The sequence below is a fragment of the Equus przewalskii genome, chromosome 7 (assembly GCF_037783145.1).
Source record: "Equus przewalskii isolate Varuska chromosome 7, EquPr2, whole genome shotgun sequence".
Lineage (NCBI taxonomy): Eukaryota > Metazoa > Chordata > Mammalia > Perissodactyla > Equidae > Equus > Equus przewalskii.
In genome coordinates this window covers 67532607-67553693 of record NC_091837.1, presented here as the reverse complement: position 1 = coordinate 67553693, position 21087 = coordinate 67532607, and the positions used below count along the sequence as shown (strand labels likewise).

At 38.6% G+C, this 21087-nt stretch overlaps 1 protein-coding gene across 41 annotated transcripts in view; it reads left to right on the top strand.

Moving 5' to 3' along the window:
- The window catches only part of PIAS2 (protein inhibitor of activated STAT 2), a 105250-nt gene that overhangs the window by 44531 nt on the left and 39632 nt on the right, over nt 1-21087 (top strand). For all 41 annotated transcript variants that reach the window (XR_011542696.1, XR_011542698.1, XR_011542699.1 and 38 more), the window contains 3 exons: nt 4463-4513; nt 4647-4737; nt 19187-19321. Coding sequence is in view for 28 of the 41 variants with exons in the window: in XM_070630072.1 (XP_070486173.1) it covers nt 4463-4513; nt 4647-4737; nt 19187-19321 (277 nt within the window). In the remaining 13 variants the exon portion in view is untranslated. The remainder of the gene's footprint in view (nt 1-4462; nt 4514-4646; nt 4738-19186; nt 19322-21087) is intronic.

Genomic DNA, 21087 nt, shown 5'->3' with positions numbered 1-21087 from the left:
TAGCTCCTATGCCCCCTAAGCCCCCTTTTTTTTTTATGCTGAGGAAGATTTGCCCTGAGCTAACATCTGTTGCCAATTTTCCTTCTTTTTGCTTGAGGAAGATTTGCCCTGAGCTAACATCTGAGCAAGTCTTTCTCTGTCTTGTACATGGGTTGCGGCCACATCATAGCAGCCGTTGAGTGGTGTAGGTCCATGCCCAAAGTGGAATGCGCTCAACTCAGCCACTAGGCCATGGGGCCAGCCCCTCATATGCTCTTTTGATAGATCACCATCCATTTCTGAGCACTGCTTTACTTTTTGGCACCACAAGATGCTCAAGGCTCATCTTGTAATTTCTCTGCCCCAGTTCTGGAATTGATCACTTCTCTAAGCAGTTCCTCTTATAATACTTGCTACCACTTGCTTTGGAAAAAGTGGTTCATTTGACTGTGTAGCATATTATGCATTCTAGATTTTGATGATTTCACTTCTTGTGGTGTCATTTAACTTCTGTTCCCATGGTTCTCAAACTTTGCCACATATTAAAATCAGCTGGGGAGCTTTTAAGCATCCACATACCCAGGTTTCATTCATAGTAATTAAATTAGAATCTCTGAGGATGGAAGCCAAACAGTAGCAGTTTTTAGAGCTCCCCACTTGTTTCCAGTTTGCAGCAAATTTGAGAACCACTGCTGTGCATCCAGCTTCTCTTCCTTGCCTGTAATGGTAGTAAGGTCTAAACTAGAGGCTTGGCTACATGGATGTTTGGGTGGTTTTGTTCTTTTTATTATACCTTGTGAAGACTGATCAGTGAGATCAGCTTTCTTCTTGGTTTTATCACTACCCCTTCCATTTGGCACTACTGCCTCTGTAATCATGCTCTCAGTTTCTCACACTGACTTCTCTTACCTGTTCCCAAGAATCAATCTGTGATTCTCTTCTTACTACTCTGTGATAGTATCTGTGAATGTGCTTTATTTTTATATTTGTGGCTGCAAAATCACCAAGACTTTCCTCTGGAGTCCTTTCTCACTGCCTCTACTTTGAGGACCCACAGGCACATCAAACACAGCACATCCAGAACTGAACTTGGCTTCCTCCTTAACTTGCTTGTCTTTTATTCATTTAGTCTCACAGAATATATTTATTGACTATCTACTATAGTACAGACAATGTTCCAGCCACCAGCGGTGCAAAGTTGAAAAATAAACTGTCCTCAGGGAGGTATTTGCTTGGTATATTTCCTCCTGTTGCTTATTTCATTGATGACATGGGATTTGCCTGGACGTATTATCCTGCCTCTTTGTATTATTCCACACTTCATCTACCACATCCCGTCAGTTTGCTGCATGCCACTGATTCTTCTTTTATATCTCAAGATTTAAAACTTGATGCAACTATCTTTGAGGGAGCTAGCATGGTCTTTAGAATAATACCAACTGGAATGTGAATTCTGGCTCAACCACTCAGGTCCATATGCCCCTGGGTAAGGTAGTAAAGCCCATTGAATTTTATTTACTCAGTGTGTAAAATTTGAAAAATAAGCACCACCTCACTCAGTGGTTGAGGGAATTGAATGCCCTAACTTGCTCTGTCTCCTCTTATCCTGGTTGAGTAGCATCACCATTCCACCTGCACCATTCCAAAACCTAGGCACTATCCTAGATGCTCCCCTTGCCTTGTCCTACCTTCTTGTATCTAGTCAGTCATTGAGTGCTCTCAGTTTTTGTGCCTAAATATCATTCACTGATATTCACGTTTAAATAGCTTTCAAGCCCTCATTTTTTGCCTATACTATTGTAATGGTCTCCTAACTCTCCCAGCTGACTGTGTGGTCTTTCTAAAGCCCATTTAGTTTTTTCTCTCTTGTGCTTAAAAACCCTGTGGTGATACCTCATGAAGTCCACTCTCCATTGCCTGGCAATTCTCTTCCACATCTTGCTCTACTCATCTTTTTTATTGTCTCATCTCCTGTCACTCTTCCCCAGCAGCCTGTACTCTGACTAGGCTTTCACAGCTCTGTATCTTCGCATATCTTCCTCTTTCCTCCTTTGCTTGGCAAAGCTAGTCATGTTTTAAGGGCCAGATCAAGTCTTACCTCTTCTGTGGTGCCTTTTCAGATTTCCCCAAACACACCCTTTGTCTCTCACTGTACTGTGTACTTATTTTCTATCAGAGCATTGTTGCATTTATTTGACTACTTGCATTTACAAACTTTTTGATGAAAGCAACATCTCCTACTCACTTGTATATTCTCAAAGCCTGTCACAGTGCCTGGCATATAGTAAATGCCTACTTTATGTCTGATGGATGAATGAGATCAACATGTGAAAGTTCCTAGAACAGTGACTGGAGGAAAAGGAATGTCAGAAGATGGTTAGTCATTATTCATAATGTTTGTTTAGATACTTAGCACATTGCATTTCCCAGTTTATGTTAATTTCTCTTACTAGAATAAAGTGTAAATCTTTAGCTATTCAAAGCCCTTTATAACATGTTCCTATCTATTTTTCTAGGTTTGTCTTTTCTCATTTCTCTTTTTTCAAAGTAATTTCCCCAACCTAACAAGAGTCTGCTATGTATCTCTGGTTGATCCTCACTCTTTCCTTTTGTTTAGAATCACGGCACTAGTGAAGCCTCTGTTACTGATGGAAGTGTCTCTCTCGAAGTAGAAATAGGAAGAACCAGTGCTGTACAAACCCTGTGTTCTAATTTGATTGGACTACTTGTGATAAATACCTTGAACTTTCAAGATAAAATTAAATTTCCCTTTTTTCTGTAGCACTTATTTTTCATAATATACTATAGCAGTCACCACATTTTATGTTAGTTGTATAAATCTTTTACCTACTAGCCTATAAGACTTTTGAGAGTAAATATTGTGTCTTAGTTGCCTTTGAAGCTCTGGGGCCCAGACTGAAATGTTTCTTGATTTTACTGAGTGGAATGATATGGGTTACTTGCAAGTGGTAAGTGTTGTCTAGGATATTGGGATGTTTTGAGTAGACATTTGAGAAGGGTGGAGACTACTACTGGCAAGGAAAACAGTGAGAGCAGAGTTAACAATAATAGCAGCCAGCTGCTCACACTTGTTGAACACTTCTTATATCCAGGCACTTTTCATGTATTTAACATGTTTAATCATCACAACAACTCCATAACGTAGGTGCAGTCATTTTCCATCTTTGACAGATGTAAAAACTGAGGTACAGGAAGGTTAAGTAGTTTGCCCAAGGTCATACAGCTGGGACTCTAGAGCTCAAGCTGGTCACTGCTATTCTTTTACTCCCTTCTGCTGAACATCGAGAACTGGAAACAGAAGACTGACTTAGTTAAAGCAAGATGAGGGCTAAAGGTACTCTCAAGAAAGGACTAGTCTCTAATCTTTTCTCTGACAAGTCCAAGATTTATTATAATGGCTAAGGATAATACTTTTATACCATGATGTGCATATATGTCACCTGGGAATCTTGCTAAAATACAGATTTTAATTCTGTAGTCTGGGATGGGGCCTGAGATTCTGCATTTCTAACAAGCTCCCAGCAATAACAACACTGCTTCACTGTGGACTCTATTTTGAGTGGCAAGGATTTGGAAATTTCACTGCCAAAGATATTTTATATGGGACTCTATTAGGTTCTCATCTAGAAATTCTAAGAGATTCTTTGTCCTTAATTGGATACATAATTATGAAGTTGCTATGGTATAGAGATATTGAGACTCTAGGCACTAGTTCTTTATCCTGGTTCTGTAATAGAATCACTTGAGTAGCTGTAAAGTCTAATGCTCAGGCTGCACTCTAGACCAATAAGAATATCTGGTGAATGGACCTTATATTTAAAGAAAAATTGCTAGTGATTAGAATGCTCAGCCAAGGTTAAGAACCACCATAAGCAAGCAAATTAATTTATTATAAACTCTTTTAGACCCTAAGATGCTTCTTTTCATGTGAAACAAATTTGTTACCCATTGAAATGAATATTGTCTCGTGAAAGTTCCCAATATTGTACTGAAAATGCTTTGAGGGCCGGCCCAGTGGCGCAGTGGTTAAGTGCACACGTTCCGCTTCAGTGGCCCGGGGTTCGCCAGTTCAGATCCCGGGTGCAGATATGGCACCGCTTGGCACACCATGCTGTGGTAGGTGTCCCACATATAAAGTAGAGGAAGATGGGCATGGATGTTAGTTTGGGGCCAGTCTTCCTCAGTGAAAAGAGGATTGGCAGCAGTTAGCTCAGGGCTAATCTTCCTCAAAAAAAAAAAAAAGAAAAATACTTTGAAATATCTGTAAGGACATGACTAAACATTAAGTAAATGAGGGTTATCGTCATTACAGTGTTTTGGTTAAGGTTTGTGCTATTGGTAGACTAGTGTTCATCTTTAAAGAAGTAAGAATAAAAATACAAATAATGCTTTTTTCTGGTGAGAATATCCCTGTGAATTCTCATTGTGCCTTCTTAACCTAATTTCTTTCTCTTTCTGACAGGGATTTTTTGCCAGGTGGTAGGAGAGATTACACAGTCCAAGTTCAGCTGAGGCAAGTTTGAAATTTTCTATTACCTTAATTTTTTACTTGCTGACTACATGCATATAGTCTTGAATTTTCAAATATATAAGCAATTTTTGAGTACACTGTTTAATAATGATTTCTTTTTTCATCTTCAATGCAGACTTTGCCTGGCAGAGACGAGTTGCCCTCAAGAAGATAACTATCCTAATAGTCTATGTATAAAAGTAAATGGGAAGCTGTTTCCTTTGCCTGTAAGTTGCTTTTTATTCACCAGGCTTGCGTGTAAATTTAGTATAAATACTAACAAGGTTTAGAAACAGTGGCAGCTCAGTACCAATGAGCAGTCCTAGCATCCAGATTAAATATTGTTTTCCACTGAAGAGATTTGTGATTCCATGGAGAAATGGCTAATTCCAGGTCTGGGGGAGATGGAAAAGATGAGCCTGGAACATCTTCTGTCAGAAAGCAGGGAACCTGTGGAAGACTCTTGGGATCATATCAAATGGCACAGGAGCAGGACTTGGATATATAGGGCAGCATGTTGTGGTTGTTGTCTGAATTAGCAGGGCCTGGGCCATGGATGAAATGGTGAAGGGCAGAGACTGCTGAGAGCGACTGGACATGGAGGTCAAGGATTCCATGCTAGGGCCTTGATGCACACACCTGGGGGATGGATGCAGTGGTATTTGATTGACAACCTGTTGTTTAAGCAGTGAAGCATTGTATGGACATCAGCACCTGGTGTGTGGTTTCTGTTTCTGGCCTGATAGATAGCCCTGGATTCTTCAAATCCTGTTAGATCTTAAAGTAACACTTAATTGTTGAACTGGGTTATATATCTGCCTCTGCTTAGGCTTGGAATAAGCCACTAAATTTGTATAGTTGTGTAGAAGGCCAGCAAAGTCATAATCAAAAAAAGTAGTAGAGAATGGCCTGTCAGACACGACAAAGTGAAGGTGTATTTAACTGAAGTACTGTGAGAACAGTGATTCCACCAGTATGCTAAGTTGCCGTTTCAGCAAAGCAGACACTGTTATGGCTCTTGAAAAGGAGATGGAGAAGCTGTTTAGTATCCCTGCTGAGCGTGAGACTTGGCTCTGGAATGAGTATATGAGCAATACCTCTGAGCGGTGCAGCAAGTCAGACAACATAGTTTAGGACTCTGGGCTCTACCAGAGCCATGTGGTTGTAATTGAACCCCAAAGTGAAAAGAACCCATGGCCAAAGTCAACCCTTGTAGTCAGAGCTCTGACTTGGTTTTCAGGAGTCCCATTTGTCTCCTACACAGCCTGTGTACTTAGAGACCTGAGAAATAACTATTTCATGAATTTTGTAAGGATTGAAGAAAACTGCACCACTCTCTAACCCTTTTTGAAAGATGTCTGTGGGGCTGAAATCATTTGAGTAGTCCTCTGGGGATGAAAGAGGAAATTGCAGAGACAGAATAGATATTATTGGGAGGAATGCTTACATGGCCCTGTGGATGTTCAAAACCCACGTGGGACATTTTGCCTCTTAAATTTTTGGCTACCAGCAAGAATTGATTCTCAGGAGCTGTCTTTTATCTGGATGGATCACACAAAGGTCTGAACCAAGGGAAGAAGTAGCCTTACTTGGAGCTGAACGATACCAGTGGGTGGCCAGATGTGTGGCAAAGGAAACCTGGGAAAATCAGATTACGGAATTACTCTGTGCACACTTTCCGTGGCCTTTTATACCCACTTTTCTTTGTCCAGATGTGCTAAGATTTCTTTGACCTTTGACTCTCAGTGCTATTTAACTGTCCTTGAAGAAAGATCTAACTATGAAGATCTTCTTGCTGTCTGCAGACCCATCTTGAATACTAGGCCAGAGTCATGTGACTGCCAGTGATGAGGGCTGTGTCTGCAATGTGTGAGGCTCTACCGAAACTCTCTGGTATTGCTGCAGAAACTGTGGTGATTACCGATGTGTACATACACAATTTCCACAAAATTTTCTGAATGGACCAGTCAGTATCATGTTATATCTTTGTCCATGAGATCTGTAGCACCACTGTGGATAGCTCTGAATTTGTCACTCTTCCAGTCCTTTTGAAGAGAGAGGAGATTCTCCGGTTGAGCACATTCTCTGGGACGTTGTTACTCAGACAGTCACTGCTGGTTTCTGTCCCAAAGCACCAGCTAACCCTTGAGTACTTATACTAGGCTGTTCATGAACACACCAGCTACTACGTGAAACACCCTTTATCTGCTGAGTCTGGTACTCACCTCTGGAGCCAGGGGCCTCCAGTGGCCCCAGGGACACTTATGAAGGAAGTGAACAAATGGAGCGTTAGGACAAAGGCAAAGACAGATTTCAAAATCAGAAAATGATGAGGGCAGAGGGGGACTTGCCTGACCCTGGTAGGGCCATCCCAAAGATCAAATACCAGTCTTTCCAAAGAGGCTTTTTACCTTCAGTGCTGTGAACTCTTATGGAACAACTGACGTAAGTTTATATGCAACTGATGGAAAACTTCTTAAATTACCACTTGATCCACAGTTACTATTGATTGGGGTAATGAAATATGGAGCCTTTACTGCATAAAGCAGGTTTATGAGAATCATGTGAATAAACTCCAGTGACCCTCTGGGAGTTAATATATTGAGCTCTTTACCACCATGGAGATCCTTAGGGACTGTTTCCAATTCTAAGAAGCATCAGCAAGTCACAGAGAAGTTTGACATGTGGTCCTTGCCCGTGATCTTCATTTATGGCTCAACAGAACCTGGAGAATAAACTTGACACTGTCATGGAATTTCCCATTGGCGTTCTGAATATATTCGAATTCATGTCCTGGAACAAGTCCCTATGTATGTGACCTTATTGCAGTATCCAATCATATGGAACCATGGTACTTGGCCACTATACTGCATGTACAAAGAGTAAACTAAATGGGAATGGTATTACTTTGATAATAGCAACGTGTTCTGGATTCTTAAGGGTTGGATAGTGATGAAAACAGTTTATGTACTGTTTTACCCACATTGAGATGATGAGTTTTATAAGACACCTTCATGCCTTGACTTTCCGTAGTCCCTTGATGTGGGGATGATAGTAAGCAGCTCATAGCCGGACTTGCAGAATGATATATGGACAGACACAAGCAAAACTGCCTCAGAGACTATTGTCCCACCTTCCCCCCTCCCGCCCCCCTTGTTGACTCCAAGGGCTGCCAATGTACAGACTGACAGCCAGCTGAGAAAATTCCATGTTTTTTATGGGCAGGAAAGGAAAAAAGAAAGAACCTCTTTGCTTAGAGAGTTATTTGAGAGGCTGAACTATTTTTCTTTTTAAACAGATTGTGAGAAATTTCTGTAAACCTCTGGAGCTGTAAGATTCTAGGGTGGGGGGTGGGTGGTGGAAGTGGGTTGACAGAGAGGAGTATTTTCTTGTAAAGATTCTAAAGAGAGGATATGTGCTACAGTTCAGCTGGCAGGAAATCTCCAAGTAGTCCCTCTTGGTGCAGCCAGAAGACTTACCAGTACTAGCTTTGTTATCCTAATAAATACTGTTTCTGAGTTCATGGATTTCTGTTTCCTGATGCTGTGTATTAGTCTTACCAGTGGACTGCCTCAGAGTAAATCTGGACTGAAGTAAAGTCAGGGTTTTCTTTTAGACACATAGACACAGGCGTGTGCATGTGCGCACACACTCGAGCTCCCTTGGCCTAAGATGGGATAATTTTGGCATCTAAAAAAATACTGCTGCAGTGGACTCAAAATCATCAAATATGTAAATGAGTTTATAATTATGCTAAAATAAACTACTGGAGATTGCACCAATTCATTACTTTGAAAATTAATAAAGGGAGAGAATCATTCATTTCAGGGTAACCAAATGTTGATGTGGTCAAGTTCTTCTTTATGGAAACATTTCAGCTCATAATCGTGTAATGGATCTATGTAATCATCGTAGTAATAATCAACACCAAAGTAATTTTTGCAATCCATAATTGTAATGGATCTCGGTAACCATCATCAGTGGATGCTAAAACCATCAGGTCACAGCTTGATGGGGAACTTTATGGTAAAAGGATCAGGCTGATATCAGCTGAACTCGTGATCAATCTTTTTTTTTTTTGAGGAAGATTAGCCCTGAGCTAACTACTGCCAATCCCCCTCTTTTTGCTGAGGAAGACTGGCCCTGAGCTAACATCCATGCCCATCTTCCTCTGCTTTATACGTGGGACGCCTACCACAGCATGTTTTTTTGCCAAGCAGTGCCATGTCCACACCCAGGATCTGAACCGGCGAACCCCAGGCCACCGAGAAGCGAAACGTGTGAACTTAACCGCTGTGCCACCGGGCCGGCCCCGTGATCAATCTTGATACCACTGAAAATGGGTCAAACATTATGTGTCCCGTAATGTGGTACAATAGGAAGTATGTAATGTTCCCTAGGAAATTTTTGTGTTTGAAGATTAGAACCTGAGTCTTGTCAAGCCTGTACAACTAATAACTAGTTTAAAACATATGGGAGATTGAGCAACAAAACATACTATGAGGAAGCAATCTATCCAATTCAAAAGATGAAGTCATTCTTCAGGTCAAAAGTCCTGGTAGCTCCAACAGAACAGTAGCATTGGAAAAGAAAAAGGGTGTGTGGGGGGGTGGGAGGTGGGGGCAGGTTTATAGAATGAAGAAAAGTTCAGAGGCATAACTAAGGACAATATCAGGCTGTAGTTTTGGATTCTGATTCAAACTGTGAAAGGACATTTTTAAAATACCAAACTGTATATGGATAAAAAAGGTATGTCGGGGTGGGGGGTGGGCACAAAGGGTGAAGTGGTGCACCTACAACATGACTGACAATAATGTACAACTGAAATTTCACAAGGTTGTAAACTATCATAATCTCAATAAAAAGTTAAAAAGATATGTCTGGGATTTGCTTTAAAATAATCTGGCATGGGGTGGGGTAGAGTGGGTGAAGGCTGTTTATGAGTAAATAAAATATTGAACTGGATGATGGGTATATGGGAGTTTATTGTACTTCTCTTTATATTTGAAATTTTTAGTAATAAAAAAATATATGACATCTTTAAGGTAGTCAGGAAATTTGAATATAAACTGGATATTAGTTTTTTAAAAATTATGGCTAATTTTGTAAGATTGTGATACTTTTTTGTTTGGTTTTGTTTTCTAGTTATTTTTCTTTTATTATTAGGTCATAATAGTTCATAAGTGACATTTCAGTTGTACACGATTATTTGTCAGTCACCATATATGTGGGCCCCTTTACCCCTTATGCCTGCCTCCCACCTCCCCTTCCCCTCTGGTAACCACTAATCTAGGCTCTGTCCATTTGTTTGTTTATCTTCCACATATGAGTAAAATCATATGGTGTTTGTCTTTCTCTGTCTGGCTTATTTCGCTTAACATAATACCGTCATGGTCCATCCATGTTGTTGCAAATGGGACAATTTTGTCTTTTTTTATGGCTGAGGAGTATTCCATTGTGTACATATATATATATATATATACACCACATCTTCTGTAGCCATTCATCAGTTGATGGGCACTTGGGTTGCTTCCACATCTTGGCTGTTGTAAATAATGCTGCAGTGAATATAGAGGTGCATAAGTCTCTTTGAATTGTTGATTTCAAGTTCTTTGGATGAATACCCAGTAGTGGAATAGCTGGGTCATATGGTATTGCTATTTTTAGTTTTTTGAGAAATCTCCATACTGTTTTCCATAGTGGCTGCACCAGTTTGCAGTCCCACCAGCAGTGTATAAGGGTTCCCTTTTCTCCACATCTTTTGCAACATTTGTTGTTTTTCGTCTTGGTAATTATAGCCATTCTAATGGGTGTAAGGTGATATTTTAATGTAGCTTTGATTTGCATTTCCCTGATGATTAATGATGTTGAACATCTTATCATTTGCCTGTTAGCCATCTGTATATCTTCTTTGGAAAAATGTCTGTTCGTATCCTCTGCCCATTTTTTGATTGGGTTGTTTGTTTTGTTGTTGTTGTATTAGTTGTATATATTTTGGAGATTAACCCCTTGTCAGATATATGATTTGCAAATATTTTCCCCCACTGGGTGGGTTGTCTTTTTGTTTTGTTCCTGGTATCCTTTGCCTTGCAGAAGCTCTTTAGTCTGATGAAGTCCCACTTGTTTATTATTTCTTTTGTTTACCTTCCCTGAGTAGACATGGTATTTGAAAAGATCTTTCAAAGACCAGTGTCAGAGAGTGTACTGCCTGTATTTTCTTCTAGGAGTTTTATAGTTTCATGTCTTACCTTCCAGTCTTTAATCCATTTTGAGTTAAATTTTGTGTGTGGCAAAAGATAATGGTCTACTTTCATTCTTTCACATGTGACTGTCCATTTTTCCCAACACTGTTTATTGAAGAGACTTTCATTTCTCCATTGTATGTTCTTAGCTCCTTTGTCAGAAATTGGCTGTCAGTAGATGTATGGGTTTATTTCCGAGCTTTCAATTCTGTTCCATTGATCTGTGTGTCTGTTTTTGTACCAGTACCGTGCTGTTTTGATTACTGTAGCTTTGTAGTATATTTTGAAGTCAGGGATTATGATGCCTCCAGCTTTGTTCTTTTTTCTCAGGATTGCTTTAGCTATTTGGGGTCTTTGTTGCCCCATATGAATTTTAGGATTCTTTGTTCTGTTTCTGTGAAGAATGTCGTTGGGATTCTGATTGGCATTGCATTGAATCTGTACATTGCTTTAGGTAGTATAGACATTTTAACTATGTTTATCCTTCCAATCCATGTGCATGGAATATCTTTCCATTTCTTTATGTCATCATTGATTTCTTTCAATAATATCTTACAGTTTTCATTGTATAGGTCTTTCACCTCCTTTTTTAAATTTATTCCTAGACATTGTATTCGTTTGTTGTGATGGTAAATGAGATTGTATTCTTGAGTTCTCTTTTGGTTAGTGCATTATTAGAGTGTAGAAATGCAACTGATTTTTTAAGTTGATTTTGTATCCTGCAACTTTGCTGTAGTTGATGATTATTTCTAATAGTTTCCCAGTAGATTCTTTAGGGTTTTTTATATATAAAATCATGTTGTCTGCAAACAGAATTTTACTTCTTCCTTGCCAATTTGGATACCATTTGTTTTTCTGTCTTGCCTAATTGCTGTGGCCAACACCTCCAGTACTATGTTGAATAAGAGTGGTGAGAGTGTGCATCCTTTTCTTGTTCTGGTTCTCAGAGGGATGGCTTTCAGCTTTTCCCCATTGAGTATGATGTTGGCTGTGGGTCTGTCATATATGGCTTTTTTATGTTGAGGTACTTTCCTTCTGTACCCATTTTATTGAGAGTTTTTGTCGTAAATGGGTGTTGGATCTTGTCAAATGCTTTCTCAGTGTCTATTGAGATGATCATGTGGTTTTTATTCTTCATTTTGTTAGTGTGGTGTATCATATTAACAACCCTGCAGGGATGTTCAGCCATCTCTGCATCCCTGGTATAAATCTACTTGTTCATGGCGTGTGATCCTCTTGATGTATTGCTGTTCGGTTTGCAGTATTTTGAGGATTTCTGCATCTATGTTCATCAGCAATATTTGCCTCTGATTTTCCTTCTTTGTGTTGTCCTTGTCTGGCTTTGGGATCAGGGTGGTGTTGGCTTTGTAAAATGCGTTAGGAAGTGTTCTGTCTTCTTCAATTTTAGGAATAGTTTGAGAAGGGTAGGTACTAAGTCTTCTTTGAATGTTTGGTGTAATTCTCCAGAGAAGCCATCTGGTCCTGGACTTTTATTTTTGGGGAGGTTTTCAATTTCTGTTTCAATCTCTTTATTTGTGATTCGTCTATTCAAATTCTCTGTTTCTTTTTGGTTCAGTTTTGGAAGGTTGTGTAAGTTTAAGAATTTATCCGTTTCTTCTAGACTGTCCAGTTTGTTGACATATAGTTTTTCATGCTGTTCTCTTATAATCAATCTTTTGTGTTTCTTTGGTATCTATTGCAGTTTCTCCTCTTTCATTTCTAATTTTACTTATTTGAATCTTCTCTTTTGTTTCATAGTGAGTCTGCTTAAAGGTTTGTCAATTTTGTTTATCTTCTCAAAGAACCAGCTTAGTTTCATTGATCCTTTCTACTGTTGTTTTGGTTTCAGTTTCATTTATTTCTGCTCTATTTTATTTCCCTCCTCCTGCTGACTTTGGGCTTTGTTTTTTCTTCTTTTTCTACTTCTGTTAGGTGTAGTTTAAGGTTGTGTATTTGAGATTTTTCTTGTTTGTTAAGGTGGGCTTGAATTGCTATGAATTTCCCTCTATGGACTGCTTTTGCTGTATCCCATATGAGTTGATATGTTGTATTTTCATTTTTGTTTGTCTCCAGATGTTTTTTTGATTTCTCCTTTAATTTCTTGAATGATCCATTGGTTGTTTAATAGCATGTTGTTTAGTCTCCACATTTGTCACTTCCCCAGCTTTTTTCTTGTAATTGATTTCTAGTTTCATAGCGTTATGGTCGGAAAAGAGGCTTGGTATGATTTCAGTCGTCTTAAATTTATGAGGCTTGCCTTCTTTCCCAGCATATAGTCTATCTTTGAGAATTTTCCATGTGCACTTGAGAAGAATGTGTATTTTGCTGATTTTGGATGGAGTGTTCTTTATATGTCTATTAAGTCTGGTATAATTTTTCACTTAGTTCTGCTATTCTGTGTTGACTTTCTGTATGGTTGATCTATCCATTGATGAAAGTGGAGTGTTAAGGTCCCCTACTATTATTGTGTTGCTGTTAATATCTCCTTTTGGGTCGATTAATAGTTGATTTATGTACTTTGTTTCTCCTGTGTTGGGTGCATATATATTTATAAGTCTTATGTCCTCTTGGTGGAGTGTCCCTTTTATCATTATATACTGCCCCTCTTTGTCTCTCATTGCCTGTTTTATCTTGAAGTTTGCTTTGTCTGATATAAGTATGGCAGCATCTGCTTTCTTTTGTTTGCCATTAGCTTGGATTATCATTTTCACTCCCTTCACTCTAAGCCTGCGTTTGTCTTTAGAGCTGAGATGTGTTTCCTGGAGGCATCATATTGGGTCTTTTTTTTGATCCATCTAGCCACTCTGTGTCTTTTGATTGGAGAATTCAGTCCATTTATTTTTAGAATGATTATTGATATACAATGGCTTAATGCTGCCATTTTATCAGTTGTTTTCTGGTTGTTCTATATTTCACTTGTTTCTCATCCTGTGTATTTTGGACTGCCAGTTCAGTTTGGTGGCTGTCTATGATATTTTCTCAGTATTTATCATTTGTGCCTCTGTTCTGATTTTTTGTTTAGAGGTTACTGTGAGGTTTGTATAAAAGATCTTGTAGATGAAATAGTCCATTTTCTGACAGACTCTTATTTCCTTAGCCTAAGCAGGTTCCATCCGTTTCCTCTTTCCTGTCTAAGTTAATGTTATCACAACTTATTCTGTTTGGTTTTGTGAGTTTGTGGTTAAAATGAAGTGGTTATATTTATTGATGTTTTTCTTCCCTTTATTTAATGTTATAATTAAGTGTTTGCTAATCTGTTCTGATAGTGAGTTGCAGTTTCTGTTTTTGTCTCCCTCTTTATCTCCTTGCCCAAGGCTTTGTATACCCTTTCTTTGTTTTTTTTCAGTTATGAGGTCCTTCTTGATCATTTCTTGTAGGGGGGTTTTGTGGTGATGAACTCTCTCATCTTTTCTTTATCTGGGAAAGTTTTTATTTCTCCATCATATCTGAAGGATATTTTTGCTGGATAGAGTATTGTTGGCTGAAAGAGTTTGACTTTCAGAATTTTGAATATATCATTCCACTCTCTCCTGTCCTGTAAGGTTTCTGTTGAGAAATCCGCCAAAAGCCTGAATAGGATTCCTTTGTAGGTTATTTTCTTCTGCCCACTGCCCTTAATATTTTTTTCTCATTGACTTTTTTCAGTTTTACTAATATATGCCTTGGAAAGAGTCTTTTTACATTGATGTAATTAGGAGTTCTGTAATCTACTTCTACCTGTAATTCTGACTCCTTCCCCAGGTTTGGGAAGTTCTCAGGTATTATTTCTTTGAACAAGCTCTCTTCTCCTTTCTTCCTCTCTTCTCGCTCTGGAATACCTATAATCCATATGTTGCATTTCCTAATTGAGTCGGATATTTCTTCATTTCTTTTTAGTCTTAGTTCTGTCTCTTCCTCCATCTGAAGCATTTCTATAGTCCTGTCCTCTAAATTGCTAATTCTGTCCTCCGTAATATCAGCTCTCTTATTTAAGGACTCTAGATTTTTCTTTATTTCATTCACTGTGTTTTTCATCTCCAACATTTGATTGATTTTTCTTGTAGTTTCAATCTCTGTTTTAAAGAATTCCCTCTTCATTAATTTTGTTCATGATTTCATTGAACTAAGTTCTCTGAACTTGTTGAGCTTTGTTGTGATAGCTATTTTGATTTCTCTGTCCTTTATTTTATTATTTTTTTGAGGATGATTAGCCCTGAGCTAACATCCACTGCCGATCCTCTTTTTGCTGAGGAAGACTGGCCCTGAGCTAATATCCATGCCCATCTTCCTCTACTTTATATGTGGACACCTACCACAGCATGGCTTGCCAAGCAGTGCCATGTCCACACCTGGGATTCGAACCAGCAAACCCTGAGCCAACGAAGTGGAACGTGCACACTTAACTGCTGAGCCCCCGGGGCTGGCCCCTGATTTCTCTGTCCTTTAGATTGTAGATTTCTGTGCCTTCAGGATTGATTTCTAGTTGTTGGAATGTTTTCTTCTGGAGTATTAATATATTTCTTTATACTATTTGATGGGTGGATCTGTGCCTTCACATAGTGATAGTATCTGGGCACAGATTCCACTTGCTGCCACTGGGAGTGTCAGGGGCAGGAGCTGTGTATTCTGAGCCCACCTCGATCCCTGTTACCTGTGCCTCTCTGAGCCTGAGCCACTCCTTGGTACTGCAGTGTCCCTGTAGGCTCTTTCACTGAATGGGAAAGTGATCACACGGGGGCTCAGGCTGCCACTGCCTTCTCCCACAGTCCCAGAGAGACACGCTTGTCCCTTCAGGGCTTCAGCAGTACTATGGGTATTTGTGACAGCTGGTAACTCATTTGCCTGGGCCCACAGAACCACTGCCATCTCCTTCTAGGTTGCACCAGGTGTTGTGCTTGGTGGGCAGGCCTCCCCACTGGGTCTGACCCAGAGCTACTCTCTGGGACCGCGATGGTACTGTGGGCTCTCCCACTGTGTGTGAAAGCGATCAAGTGGGGTCTCTTGGCTGGTGCTCCTTGTTCCCACAGTCCTGCCTAAACGTGCTCCCACCTTCAGGGCTGCCACAGTACTATGGGCGTTCGTGGCAGCTGGGAAGTTGTTTGTTCTGGTGTGCAGATCCACTGCTGTCTCCTCCTAGGCTGCACCAGCCATTGTGCTTGGTGAGTGGGGCCTCCTCCCTGGGTCTGAGCTTGGGCCACTCCTTGGGGACTGCGGTGGTATTGTGGGTTCTCCCACTAGATGAGAAAGCAATCACTCTGGGGCTTAGGGCTGCTGTCACCTGTTCCTGCAGTTGTGCCAAGGCACGTTCCTACCCTTGGGGCCACAGTGGTGCTGTCGGTGCTCCAGCCTGGAGAGCATTCTCACACATCTACGGTGCTGCCGGGGGGCCAGAGAGTAGTCACTTATCTCCACCACCTCCCCGGTGGTAGTCCATCCGCTTTCTAACATAGAGCTGTGCAGGTCTCTCAGGCCCCCTGATGTGCTGTGTGGGTATCCTCTGCTGATCAATGAATGTCCCTTTAGTTGTAGTTCGAAGCGGGAAAGACAAATGGAACAGCTCACTCCACGATGTTGCTGATGTCACCTCTTGTGATACTGTTTTTTTAAACAAAGGTCTTATTAAAGATGCATATAAAAAGTATGTGTGGGTCAAATGGCGTGTCTCCAATTTGCATTTAAAAACTAAGGGTAAAAGTAAACGTGTATGTGAGTGGGGTGTGTATTTTGGGTAGGCTGAGGGTAGGGCCGGAGGCAAATGAAGCAAGATTAGCAACTTTTTGATAATTATTGAAGCTGGTTGGTAGGTATTTATTGTTCTCTCTATTTTTGTGTATATTTGAAAATTTTCATAATATAAAGTATAAAAAGTAGATCTATATTGGTAATATTCAAGTAGTAGTGGTAATTAGTAAATTTGGGAAATGTTAAAGGAACAACAGCGTCAACTTTTGTCACAATTACAAGTAGGATAGAATGTCATCATAGCATATAACAAAAGGTTCTTAGAGTATAGTTTTTATTAAAATGTTAAGTTAAGGCTGGTGCACTCCAACAGCCTTTATTCACAAAGATTTTAGATTTGCTCCAGAGGTCCTTTGTCAAATGAACTTTATTTTTGCATTAGATATAGGAAATTGTTAGAAATATGTGTAGGCTAAGCATTTTAATTTTGTGAAATTCCACTTATATCTTATTCTTAATAACCAGGTAATTGATGATTGAGTGGAGGTGATGCTGATGGTCAGAAGGAGAATTCAAGTTAACATAACTCAGAATTACCAATGAAACCAAACTAGCCAAGTAGGGTAGAAAATAGATTTAAAATACTTTTGGAGATTAGGACTCATACCATACTTGATTTTGAGTTGCTTATATTCTTACACTCACTGTTGTTGCTCCCCCTCCTTTTGCTCTCTTTCTATGTCAAACTATCTTAAAACATTGTTGCTTGGCATCTCAAATGCCAGTTTACAGAGTTCCCATTTATCTAGTTCATGAGTTATTTTTATCATTTTGGCAGACTCTGGCTGTGCCATTGTTTTTATCTGGTTAACCTCCCAGTGGACATACCAGAAGACAGAATTATCTTCCAGGCTCCAAACAGACAAAACAAAACAGGCAAAAAACATTTCATTCAAAATTACTCAGATGTTGGTTTTGATATTCCTTGTGCTTGTTTCTCATTGAACACGTTCCTAGAGTCTTTATAGGAGGACTCTTTTAATGAGTTTTTTTGCTTGTTTTTATTTCACTTGAACATAACCCTCCTCCATACACATTCTCTCCTCCACTCATTTCCCTTTTCTCTATAATAATGGAAGTTACTTAAGTGTCTTCTCCCCTGGTCAAACTGTTTTTAATGATTTTCAAAGCTTTGTTGCAAGTTGTAGATGACAAATTATCATGTGGATTCCCACTTTAAATTACTATTCCAACCTCTTACAAGGCAGTGGAGAATGTTCCCTAGTTGTGATAGACAGAATATGTTCTTTACCTCTGCTGTGTAATACCACCAATACTGTATTTCGTTGTTTCGAAACAAGGTACATATTTTAGCATTTCTAAAACCCGGATGTGTCTTACAGTTGCTGATGACCAGATGGCAGCTATGATGTATTGTCATTGCCTATGCTTGTACAACCTTGATAGTATTCCCATGGCATGGCTGGTTAGCTGTGCTTCCTCAGTTTTTCAGTCAACAGATGATTTAAGAACATTGAAATCCTGGCTGTTGTTGGAAAACCTTTGATCAATAAATTCTCATTAGATCCACAGCGTATCAACATCAACACATGCAGTTAAGGGTATCAGTGACTTGTAAGGAAATCTGATTAATGTGGAATAGAATACAATTTTAAGAAATACTTTCATCTCCAGAGCTCTTGGTGGCATATAGGAGAGTATCATATGGAGAATATACATTGATGATTAAGTGAAAAGTGATTCAGGAGATTCTCCTGAATATTCCAAAGGAATATGTTAGCCGATTCATTTTGCTTACATTTCCTTGCTATGTATGCAGAAATAAGTAACGATCCACTAGGTTGTATCGTTTATTTAAGTGTTTTTTTCTTTTCAGTGGTATGTAGTTAAATTATATCAATGGCATCTTAGATTCAGTGAAATATGGTATCTCCTTTTCAATATATAGATGTTTTTGCAGCTAAGAAAGTTTAATTTTCTAGAAAATGTATTATTTTTGTTTTGAAAATCACAAACTGAACAGTGTGGTAATTGAGAATTGGAAGTACTGTGAATCAAAAATGAGTACGTTTGCTATTTTTAAAGCAAATACTTGATGAGTAGGCAAAAAGTGAAATACAGCATAAATAGTGGTATTATTATAGTCATCAAGGTAATTTAATGCCAATTGAAATATTGATTATTCCTGTTTGTTAATATAACATGACAGCTTTAAAGATGTTAACATGACGTAACATAATATCTTTAAAGATGACAGTCTCTGTTCTACACAGAAGGCAGTGGAGAGCATTTTTATTACTCACAAGTTTTTAATAATCCTGTTGAAATTCATTAATTTGTTCTTTTTTTTAATTCCCAAAGTTTGTCCTCCCACTTCCCACCACTGGTATTTGAATGCATGTTGAATGGGAGCTCCTAAGATGAATCAGTACAAAGAGGTGCAGCTTTATCTGTAAAGCCTGATTTCCTATAAAAAGGAAGATGACTCATAACCAATATGACAGGGTGTCAGCATCTTTAATTTTAATGATGAAACATGGATTTATTTCTTTCGTACTTTTCTGAACGTGTATTTTCTAACTTTTTGAAAAGGTCATTTTCCTCTTTTGTATTGGTGACCTTAAGATGAGGATTATGTGACTTCCAGGATAAAATAAAAGTAACTTAGTGTAACTGAAATTAGGCGAGATCTTGGAGAAATATTTAATCCCCTACAGAGAATTTAAAATTATTGCTTTTCTTATGGTTATAGGGCTACGCACCACCACCTAAAAATGGGATTGAACAGAAGCGCCCGGGACGCCCTTTGAATATTACTTCTTTGGTTAGGTTATCTTCAGCTGTGCCAAACCAGATTTCCATTTCTTGGGCATCAGAAATTGGAAAGGTAAAGATTCTCTCCTCTGGGTAGCAGGAAAGTGATCCTGCTAGGAGTTGATTTATTTTGTTTTTTCTTAGGCTGCTAGCTCCAACTTGTTCAGTTTTCTGGTGGTAATCTCTGAAAAGTGGTAATTTTCATTTTGGGTTAAAGGTGTGGAGATTCTTAAGGTTGAAAGCTGTAAGCTTAGTTTTCTGAATGTCATCTCTTTATTTTCCTGGAAAGGAAATAAGTATAATTACAATATTTCTGAAGGTAATGGTTTAATCACAATGGTGTTTATATGTTTGTTTAAGTAGTAGTTTAAGAAACTGGAAACTTTAGTGATGTTATGTATTTATGAAGAGGAAGAGAGAAAGCATTATCCTGTTTTAGGAAAAATGGTTAAATGTACTCAGGTTGTGATAAGAAATAATCTGTTCCGGCCTTTACATAAACAGCTGATACTTCAGATAACATATGGGCATCTTGTATGAAAATATGTCCTTAGAATTATATTATTTCCTCTATACCTGCAGGTTGCTGAACCTGGCTTTCTGCTGATTCTTAGTCTCAACATCAGCAGTTGTGAACTAGTGATTAATGCAACAAGGCATTTTCATTTTAGAACTACTTATATAACTGAAATAATAGAAAGGCAGGAGATTCCAGTTAATTTCTGAACATCAACTTTTAATGTTGCTATTTCATAGAAATAAAGGATAATATTCTTGTTCTGTGGATGGAGAGTTTGAGACATACCTTTGTAGTAGGGAATTTTTGGTTTGATCACCAACGTAATTGCAGAGCTGGACATAAAGAAGAATATTTTTGTGTTAATCTTTGGACCATAACAATATTAGTTTCTTTGATTATTGTTCTCTTGAGCACTCATTTCTGAATTTTTGCTATAACTTGTTGGTATTATCATAGGGCACTATGCAGTATTTGCATGAACTGAATGTGCAGTGGTAAAGCATTGGATAAGGATTCAGAAAATCTGGGCTTAGTCTCAGGTTGACCATTGTGTGTTTGCGGCAAAGTTGCTTAATTCTCTGAAGCCTGCTTTCTATAAAGAATAAGTATAATCTTGAGAGTGGGTCTTGTATACAAATGTAAGGGACGTTTTAAATGAGCAAGTATTAATTTTTTAAAGTTTCATGAGGAATTTGAACAGAAGAGTATATCTTACAGATTTTTGAATAAGTGATTGTAGACATTGAAGACTTGTTAGTTTTTTTGCCACATAATGTGAATAGTTTTCTTTCCTTGTAATTAAAATGATTAGTTGACTTAAAATTTGCACAATATGTTGGATATTCAGATATTTAAAAGGACTGTTGCAAGACATTAAAAAACAGTGTTTAAAATATTTGGTTTGGCAACTGTTAAAAGTATTTTGTTTATTGTAGATTGATTGAATGAATATACGTAGTGAAATGGTAAGACAGAGTTTTAGCATTTAGGTAAAATTATATTTCATCTCTTCATAGCTCTGTAAATAGCTAACGAAGTTTTCTTTGTGCCAGATCCAAGAGGTACAGGATTGGACATTATTATTTCCTGGCCTTGTCTTTTTGATTTTTATCATTTCTTCATGTGTCTTACATATTACAGTAGCTGTCCCTTCCCCTGTAAAATGCCCATTTGGGAACAGGAGTTAATTTCTTGAAGTTTTCTCAGAAGAAAACTGATTTTGGGTTCATTTGAATGATTTGCTCAAGGCCGTGTAGTAGGTGGTCTCTTTTCCCAGAATTAGAACTTCAGAACTCTGGATTTGAAGTGTTAGTTCCAAC